The sequence below is a fragment of the Simochromis diagramma genome, unplaced genomic scaffold (genome assembly GCF_900408965.1).
Source record: "Simochromis diagramma unplaced genomic scaffold, fSimDia1.1 OVJJ01000703.1, whole genome shotgun sequence".
In the NCBI taxonomy this organism is placed as follows: domain Eukaryota; kingdom Metazoa; phylum Chordata; class Actinopteri; order Cichliformes; family Cichlidae; genus Simochromis; species Simochromis diagramma.
The window spans coordinates 130,484-141,095 of NW_024386914.1; the positions used below are offsets into that span (position 1 = coordinate 130,484).

General features: G+C 37.5%; 1 protein-coding gene across 1 annotated transcript; it reads right to left on the reverse strand.

Annotated features, from left to right (window-relative positions):
- Window positions 1–309: 309 nt before the first annotated feature.
- On the reverse strand, window positions 310–10,397 carry LOC120736316 (polymeric immunoglobulin receptor-like). Its single transcript, XM_040036344.1, has 4 exons — window positions 10,211–10,397; window positions 5,964–6,296; window positions 1,976–2,308; window positions 310–1,737 (listed from the first exon to the last, which is right to left on the reverse strand). Exons 1-4 carry the CDS (start codon window positions 10,272–10,274, stop codon window positions 1,607–1,609), a joined length of 861 nt encoding a protein of 286 aa, XP_039892278.1. The 5' UTR covers window positions 10,275–10,397; the 3' UTR covers window positions 310–1,606.
- Window positions 10,398–10,612: the final 215 nt, after the last annotated feature.

A 10,612-nucleotide genomic window follows, 5' to 3' on the forward strand; every position in this document is an offset into this window, starting at 1 on the left:
CCCACTGTTCCCAGCACTGCTGAAGCCACCAGGCTTGAACAAAGCTCCATCACACAGGAACATAGGTTTACATGGGTTTTCTGTTATTCATGTAATAACTGTTTGTAGATGCAGAGGGTTCATTCACACATCTACTTCCTAAACATTGCCATTTTCTTTGGATTGATTCCAGATCAGACTAAAGCTGCACAGACTGATTTGAGAGGTCAGACTTTTCTTTTCCTCTCAAGACTCATTTCACTCTGCAATCAATAAAGTTATTGTTATTGTCTTTCTGCTAAGGACTGAAAAAGAAATACAAAACACTGATACATCTTAAAACTTTATTTGTAAAAACATGTTTCTAAACAAACAAACAAAACACTTTTGATTTGGGGCAAACAGTCACTACTTGTACTCCTTGTATCTCTCTGTCATTCACTCACATGTATTCTGTGTTATTTATACTGACTTTCATTCGTCTTCTCACCAGTGCATAACTCCACTTGCTTCCTGCTCTCACTACAGATCACAGTGTTTGCAAAGTCATTTCACAACAGTCTTCTGAATTTACAATTAACTGGAATTACAGAGAAATAATAAGGCAGTGCACGCTGGTAAAGACACTGACAGAATGTGTTGTTGATCCAAAAACCAACAACACCACTAACAGCAAAAACTGAAAGACCAACTATGAGTCCAACAGATCTACCGTTTAGGGTTGGGCGATTGGACGAATACATCGACTATCCCATCGTCGATAGTTTTTACAAGAGCGATTTATTTATTTATTTGCCCATGAGTAAGTTGGCTAATAATGATGGAGCTAACAGAAGCAGTCAACAGAAAAATAAAATCAAAGCGCTGTTTCAACAGGACCCTCTTTCATCTGCGAGCAAATGCTCCCTCCTCAGAGTGCGCCCAAATGCAGCGAGTCATTTACTCAAACTCATAACAGAGAGGCAGTAGCCTCAGAAAAAACCAGTTGGATGGTGGACACGTACATGCTCATGCAAGTTAGTCATGTTTGAGTCCTTTGCTCACACTATACGTCTGCACAAGTGGCAAACCACTTTAGTTACATCCTTTGGTTTACTGCTTTCATCCAGTTTAAAGCCAAAGAAATCCCAAACTGGCTACTTTTTTTAGTGTTAGTGTTTGGACTTTTTCTGTGTTGTAAATGCTCAAATCAGACTGTGCATGATTACAGCCGTGTCCAAATTAATAGGCTGGGTTTGAAAATGATGCGTCGGGAGTTTGCTGTTCTCGCCAGCTCTAGTGACCCTTGAACCCCGGCGAGCTATCAGGCTGTTGAGTAACAGACATTTAATGTGTGATGTCTTGATAAACCGAGCAGATATTTGAAGTTTACAGAGCTACATTCTTGCCTGAAAATATCTTAAAAGTTTCTTTTGTAACCCAGAAAGATTAAAAAGAGTAAAATTAAAACTAAGTAGCTGCAAACCATTGTGGGAAACTGGGCTGTGCTATGAATTCTGGGATATGGTGGGTCACACCCATCAAAAACTCTGCGCATGCGCGAATGTATCATTCATCGTCGATTATTGGACTTGTCATCCTTGTTCAGAAGGAGACTTGTATTTTGAATTCCTACATTTTCTGTAGATCACAAAACCACCAACAACAACAGCAACAACAAGAAGCACAGCAGAAACTGACAGACCCCAGGTCCAACAGATCCACTCTTCTCTCCTTCAGCCTCCTTCCCTCCATCTCCACTTTGTCCTCCTGTCTGACCTGCAGGTGAGAAACAGGTGTGAGGTGTCAGCTGTCAGGTAGGTGATGAGTGAAGAACAGAACAGAATCCATTTCCTCTTCAAACTGCTGTCAGACATTATCTACTGCACTCTGATCACATCACTCAGACCAGCTGCTTTCTACAAAGTCTCATCAACAACATCTTTAGAAACAAACATCAACAACCAGGAAGCAGCTTCACCTCTGATCACACACACACTCAACTCTACTCACTCACCTGGAGGAACAACTGTCAGGCTGGTGCTGTTCAAAATTTGAACTGGCTGATTGTTGTATGCTGCTTCACATTCATATGTTCCAGAATTGTTCATGGTGACATTCTGGAGAATCACTGAGAAGTTTCCATTCTTCATCCATTTTGAATCCTTCAGCTTCACCCGACCTTTAAAAGAGGGATTCTGGAGGTGTCCCTGAAAATGACCGTCTTTTAAGTAAATGACATAACCCTCTATCTGCAGGTCAGGTTTGGTCCACCTCAACAGTACGTTAGTAGCATCACTGGGGCCGTAACACTCCAGAGTGGCATCTTCTCCTTGTGTTACTTTGACCTCTTTTTGGCCCACAGAAGAAAAAGATGAGAAAAAAAAGGAAGAAAAATCAGTAACACAGTTCTAACAAAATATTTAATTTCAATACAATAATTCAAGCAGTCTTCTTACTTTAAACTGAACATATCACAAAACAGATGATAAGATGATGGAAAAAGAAAAATATGTATGAGAGTTGATAAGTGAATAACGAAGCTTTACTGGTGACATATTCACGTGTGTTTATAGATCTTGTAACTGTTGGCATGATGACATTGTATATAATTTGGATTATTTCTTTATCTTGTCAAGATCCATGTCATGATTGTAAATTGTTTAAGCTGTTTGTTTTTTGTAGTCAACGTTTGGTGCTTTTATTTTGAAAGTCAAGTTCGCTTACAAGTTGCGCTAGTTTCCTCTTTGGGTAGAACGAAGAAAAACACCTGTAAGCGCGCAGAAAGGATGGTTTTTATTGAAAGACATGTTAAGTGGACTTTGACTACACACGGTTAAACGGTTAAAGGAAACCTCAGAAGAACGGCGGCTAATTCCCTTTTTGCAGCATGCAGCCAACGAGGTATTTATTTATTTATTTATCGTGTTTGTTGTACAGTGTTTTTACTGCTGTGTCTTATGCTGAGTTTTATTTTGTTAATGCTGTATAGTTTTCACGGTGGCTTTGGAGAGAAGTCTTCAAATAAACCAGTGACAGAAAACCACTTGTGTCTGCCTGTGCTTCGAGGGAATTATACATCTTTTTATGTTGATGATAGATTTTTGTCTGTAGAGGAACTGATTAAAATATGTTGATTTTACTTTTGGAAAACACCAGAGCCTATACAAAAGTAAATGTAAAGTCATACCAGTTACTACTGTTTTATTCATTAATTTTAATTTAATTTAATTTAAATTTTATTTTATTTTATTGTTTTTGTAGAAGGTGCTGTAGAAGATTTCTATCCTGAGTACATTTCTTGCATAAAAAATGCATAAAAAATAGAACAAATGTCCAACCTGTGTGCTTTGCTTTTAATCTAGTGAAAACCCCCAATAATAAAGCTGGTGTGCATATTAAAGTCAATAATTGAAAGTATTTTTTTAAATTAACTTTAAACATGTTGTTGTTGACTTAGATAAAGATAAAATATATATCAAAATGGTCTACACTTAAAATGTACCTTTTAAGTGAGTCCTACAAAGTGCTTTCAGGTGTTTTCACAGACACAGGATGGAGCCTGGGAGCTTTAAAGTTCGGTTTGTTAAACAGTGCTCGCCTAAACTGAACTGTGTGATTTCTGAACCATAATCAGCTAAACATTTTTTTGAGTTTGACTTTTTGCTCTACGTGAATAAATGTCATGTACATGTAGCCACCGTGATGCACCCATTTGTTTTTAACTTGTTTGTTTGTTTTCACTGATAATTGTATTAAAAACACATTTCCTCATGCTTGAAAGTCCAGCTAATGTCTGCACAGATCCCTGACAGGATGAATATCAAACAACTCAATAATAAAAGGAAATTTATAAAATGTTTTTAACCAACCACATCCTACGGAAACAGAGACATCTGCAATTCCATAGAACAAGCATAAGCTTTAGTTACACCTTTGTGTACAGTGGAGAGCCAACAGCCAAGTAGTCATTTCTCTTAAGGTCCCATTATATTCACTGCAGTAGACACCAGTGTGCTGAGTAAAAAGAAAACCTTCCATTTATTTTCACTTAAACAAGAAACTGGTTTTTATGTACATTAAAGCTTTATAAAAATGTAACAGTGCAAATGCAAATTCCTTGCTGAAAGTTTAACCAAAAGGCATTTCCAGTAGAAATGGGCTGACATATCCTGAGCATAACCATGTATAATATCCACTGAAGTTAAAAAGAGGTGCTTTGCAACATTAAACTACAGTGTGCAGTACGTATTTTTTGGACTATAAGGTGTGTAACGGGTGTATTAAAAAATAATTTATATTTCACCAAAGATCCATCCTGCAGTGTTACCTTGCTTTGTCAGTATTGGTTATGTATATGTGTTTATTTATATATGTTTATTTTCTGTATTTATATTTTGGGAGCTTTTATTTTGTTTGTGTGACCTTTGACTTCCCACGAAGTCACTTCCTGTAGCTGCGCGCTATTTTCCTCAGTCGCCTAGAGGCCCCGCTGAGGAGAGGTGAGCGTAAGCTAGTGTTCTCAGTTACAGAGCGAATAAACACAGTTAAAGTAACTAAAAGTAATTCAAACACTGCTCGTTCCCTTTGTGCATTTTGTCTCACAGTTCTGTTTGATGTTTTAGTGTGAATTCGTTTTTCTGTCGAGTACAGCACTTTATTATAACATGCTAGTTAGCCAATCTCAGATGAGAGCATAGGAGCATGCACGTGGCTTCTCATGTGGTCCGCTATCCTTCTCTCTCCCTTGAAGGTGTTCATGCAGAAGTCCAGTAAAGTGAAGTTGCTGTATTGTTTTGTTTTTATTTTAAACAGGTATGTGAGTTCCCTCCTTTTATTTTTGTGTCATGTGAACTGGTTATATCTTCTGTTTGTTTGTGATTCATGTTCACTGTTTCAACTTACTGTAAATATGTAAAATTGCCACTGGTAAATGAAGTCTCCCTAAAGTATAATTTTGTTGATGAGGTAAAAAAATGACAGGAAAATGAAACTAAAGATCTTTATAGTATTATAGTTTTTTGAAAATACCTTCATTTCTACCTTCAACTCAAACAGCATGTTCACTGTAAACTCAGAACACATGACAGATGATGAGCTGATGCTGAGAGAAAAAAAAGGTTCCTGATGATATATTCACATTATTTGTTTTAAACACATCTAGTACTGTATGTTAAACTATGAACTTCAACATACTAAACCCTGTTTATAGATCTTTTTATGTCTGTATAAGTGATGATGTGTTTTGTAAATAGAGCTGAACTGGTTACAATTTCTTCATATGCTTTGTGGAAAAACCCCACAGGGGACCAGAAGAGACACATGCTTTAAAATAAAGCACTTTCTGATTTGGCTCATTCATTTTGTTACCAAACGTTCATTTTCTACTGTTACTGTCAGCGTGTCTCAGCCAGGGCTGGATTGGGACCAAAAAATGACCCTGGCATTTTTGTTTATGGGAGTCCACCAGGACTATTTATACAATATGGAAAAGCACGTGACATACCAGAGGATATATGCGCATGTTGTGCAATTTCAATTTTTTTTAAAAAAGCGCAGCAGCCTACAAGGACGAGAGAACCATGTTAAAAAATGATATGCTCTGTCACTACTCAGGGATTCATCTTGGGAGACATGGCCACAGTGTCACACTTCCCACCTTGAAGTGAAAGTGGATGTCAGAGAAACACTGCCAGAAATGTTTTATGAAAGATACTGTTTGTTCAAATACACAAAGTAAGACCATTTGCATAATACTGTGCTCAGATGGCACATAACTCTATAGGCTAATAATATTATGCATGTTTTAAGTCTGACTGAATAAAATAAGTCTTGTAATCATTTCCTATGTTAAGCATTTGCACACATTTGGCCCAGATACTATTTATTAAAGATCATTTTAAAACTGTATCAATTCTCTTGCTCTCTCTCTCCGTCTCTCTCACACACACACACACACACACACACACACACACACACACACACACACACCTCTACTCACTCACCTGATGGATCAACTGTCAGAGTGATGCTGTTCAAAAGTTGAGGTTCCTGTTGGTTGTATGCTGCAGAACATTCATATATTCCATTGTCATTCACGGTGACATTTTTGAGAATCACAGAGAGCTCTCCATTCTTCATCTCTGGATCTGTCAACTCCACTCGACCTTTACAAGATGGATCTTGGAGATTTTCATAAATGCGATTCTCTCTGATGAATAAAACATAACGCTGCTCGTCCTGTTTTTTCCACTTTAACATTAGGACGACGACATCTCTGGGACTGTAGCACGTCAGCGTAACGCTGTCTCCATGTTTCACGTTGGTCTGTTTATTGTCTTAAAAAGAAAAAAAATAACAAAATAATTTTAATTCAATATTTCAAACAGTATTTTCACTTTAAACTGAGTTTACCATAGAACAGATCATGAGAAAAAAATAAGAGAACTGTTGTGCTTCCATTCCACTTGTACTAACAGGCATTTTTTCACATTGACAAATATGACAGATTTGTGATGAGTTAGCAGAGAGAGTGTGTCATCATCTGATGTTTGTGGTATAAACCAGTGCAAGTTATAATACAATGAAGCATCCATAACAAGATGTAAGGAATCAACCCTTTGGTCACTTCAGTTCTCTGTTTGTTAAAAGTTCCACAAATTAGGATTTTTTTTTAATAATAATAAATTATAGGGGAGACCGGGGATAGTTGTAACGTGGGTCAGTTGTAACACTTCCAATTTCTCCAATCAGGGCTAAGTTTCAAATGATGTGACTCATCCTGTGCATGCCCAACTCAGTTCTGCTATCACATGTGAAAAATCAGCACATTTTGTCAAACACAGACAATTTAACACGAAAAAAGTAATTTGTATGCCAAAAAGTAAGTTTTTCTACTTTATTTCAATTTCTAATAGCATTATCTGCTTTGCAGTTAAACTCATCAAACTTAAATTATGTTATTTGTATGTCTATGGGGATATATTCTGTGTAGGTCTTTAGTGCTAATGTTTTAGCCGTTGGCTGTAATGTTAGCTAGTTCATGGCTATAGGAGTCTGGGTCAGTTGTAACAGCAACAGTCTGGGTCAGTTGTAACAATAATGCAGATGTTACAACTTACCACACTATTACTTTAACTTATATTACACAAGTTGGGGCAACGACATCAGCAGAGAGAGGTTCACTGGTCGCTTTTGTATATGCGGTTAATGCCATTGGCAACACAATTCCTCCACTGTTTGTGTTCCCACACATACATTATGCAGACCTCTGTGTCAGAGATGGACTAGTAGGAAGTACTGGTAGTGGAAATAAATCAGGATGAATGCAAGAAACAGATTTCCTCATCTTTCTGAAGCACTTTGCAAACCACACCAAGGTAAGCCATGATAAAAAGTAATGGAATTGCGATGCTGGTGAACAACTACATTTTTCAGCTTCATTGTTATATTCAAATTGGTGCAAGAGTTGTAGTTATAATGCCCACTGAGCCAATGAGGCCAAACTCAAGGAAGACCAGCCAAAATTAATGAAATATTCAGTTGCAGAAAATTCCAGAATTTGTCTTTTTGGGGGGTTGGAATATGTTCAAAAGTTAGATTTCTGCATTCTGTCACACACACACACACACACACACACACACACAACACACACACACACACACACACACACACAGCTACATAAATGTCTCTAAGTGCATTCATGTGTTGAATAAACAAAGATTACATGTTGATGTTTTATTAGTACCCTTATTTCATTGTGTTACATTTCACCCCAGGATATGTTACAACTAACCCAGACTATGGGGTTAATTGTAACATTTCACTCTTTGTGTTTGAGACCATACCATGCAATGGGTAATTGTGCTGCAGAGAAAATAGCTGCACTATTTAATAGCCGAGACATGTAAATACTTTGCATTACATTTTAAAAGAGTTCCAATTTACAGATAGAAATGTCAAAAATGTTACTATACCCGGTCTCCCCTACTACACAAAAATCACAAACTTCCCTTTGTTTCTGGAAGGATTACTAAAATAATACAGACGCAAATCGTGACAGTCTGAATATTTGGAAGTTCAGTAATTAAAGCTCTTTTTATTTCTCTCTATTCTCTTTGCTTGTTAATGTTTTTTTTTTCATGAATTTGCTTATTTTGATAGTTAAAGTTCTAATTAGCTGATTTATATAAAGCAGTAAAATGATGTGATCCTGATTTTCACTAAAATGTATACAAATTTATGCTGGAGCATGAACAGAGATACAGATCACCTTTATAGCATAGGTGCACAGACAGACCCCAGATGGTGCTCAAACACCTGCCTGTTTGGCATCTTACATGGATAAAATATACATATTTTATTTCTACTTGATAATTATAATGTCACTTCACACATGGTCAATCGGAATCTGTTCCCAGATAAAAACATATAATGATCATCAAATGACTGAAATGTTCCCAGCATTCAAAGCCAATACAGGTGGAAACATGCAATTTCAAAACCAACCTGAACACTTGAAGTCATCTCCAAGTGTCAGTCCAGACACTGCATCTTTATCATCTTTTAAACCTTAAACACTGGCCTGCCCATTATTTTGACATGCACGGTATTGTTTTCAATTTGTGGGACAATGCCAACAAAATTGCACCACATTACAACATGCTCTTTTGCGTTTCCTGTCTTATACAGCATATGAAGTATATTCTTTTAAATGTACTGACAGCCTCCTCCAGCTTTCCACACAGAAATAGTGTATCGTCAGTGTGAAGTGATAATCCCGTAAAAATCTGTTGATTATTGACTTTGGAACCAGGGAGTACAAAATGTGCTAATGTATGAAACTTAATTGTTTTATAAACACGTCTGTGCTGGTCTTTAGGCTTGAGTTTGTTAAAGCTTAATCTTAAATTTTACTCGCGCACACCAGCGGCGCAACTGATCTTACAGAGAATCAGGTGAAACTTCCTCATCGACTCCGCCATTACACGAAGTTAAAATGAAACTAAACTCTTCTTATAGCTAACATACAGTGGCGGCTGGCCCATAGGGGGCGCTCGGGCTCCGCCCCCCCAAATGTGGAGGAGTAAAAATATATATTTTTAAAAAATTCATCAATGATAGTTTTACTATGTGTGTGCCCATATACAGCCAGGCGTATTTTAACATTTTCACCAGCTGACTCATTAAAGTTCAACCAACAAACGGTGTTTTTCTTCTTCTGGGGTGCTCGTCAAAGCGCCCTTGATATGCAGCGAAAATAGCCTATCATTAAATGGTTGCCAGGGGAAAATAATAAATATTTGACCTATCAGCGTCGCTGAATTAAATGGTTTGGGGGCGCTTAAAATTGCGCCCCTGCAGAAAACGCGCGAAGATTTGCTGTTCTAGAATTTTACCTCAGTCAGTAGCCTAAGTGAGCTATAAGGTCAGAGAGAGACGATGGCAGCGGTATTGTTAACGGTTGAGGCACAGCCTCCCCCAAATTCGGTTAGATCGCTTCTAACCTACCCTTTTGCCAGAAGGACAATGGCAGAAAAACTGCAAGTTAAAGAGTTGGGACCTGACAAGCCCGAAATTCAACTAACCCAGGCAACGAAGGAGAAGTCAAAAGCATACAACAGGACTTTTTGTCGGAGTTGGTTCCAGCGCAAGTCGTGGCTGACAGGCTGTGCATATTGATTTATATGATGCAGCCGGCTTTATATTGTTGCTTGATTACACCACACAACATTGGATTGATGTAGCCTAAGTAATGAGTAAGTGGACACATTCATTTTTGCTTAAAGGCTACTGGATGCTAATTTCTTTCGCTTTCTACCTGTAACTTATGTAGCTAGAGGAAAGCTTTCTGTTGTGTGTTGCCATCTAGTGGGCATGAGGTATCACTGTATGAGTTAATCACCTAGCAACAAATTAAAATTGTGTTGTTTGATGTACTCATTAAATGGGTCATTTTAGTCGATATCATAAAAATTGCCCCCCCTGAGATTTTTTTCAGGAGCCGCCACTGCTAACATACATTTTTTTTAACTCTAAGTTCCTCTCCCGTCATTACCTGCTCACGTACATTTACTCTGCATTGATACACTGACTCAAACAACTAGAAACAGAAACAGTGGATAACTTCGTTCTAACGCGAAAACTGAGTAAATTCATTTCATAAATCCGCAAAATTACTTCCTTTGAGCATTTCTATGCCCCTCATCTCGATGATCAGACAGATTTATTCCCACAGGTACAAACGGCTTACCTGCACAGTCCAGACGTCCCAGAAAACTGGAGAAGAGAAACACAAATAACGCTGATTTTAACATCTGTCACTTTCTTTTCTACTAAGATTCACTTGTTGGCAGTTTCTTGGTCAAACATCAGAGCTTGTTTTAAAGTAGCAGGTTTAACTAAGAAAGTTTTGTCACGTAGTTTCGAATTATAACTGATATGTGAAGAAGTCACGTGATTTACATGCACCAGCGTATGGAAAACCCGGAAACACATCTCCATCAAAATAAAAGCATGTTTCCACGAATCTATTAATTTTACAATAAAAATATGTACTATCAAAATTATCCACTCATTAATTTATTCTTTTCTAGACCACAATGACCACAATTAAGTTAGTAATTTGACAATTTAACCACTAGCACTTTATATA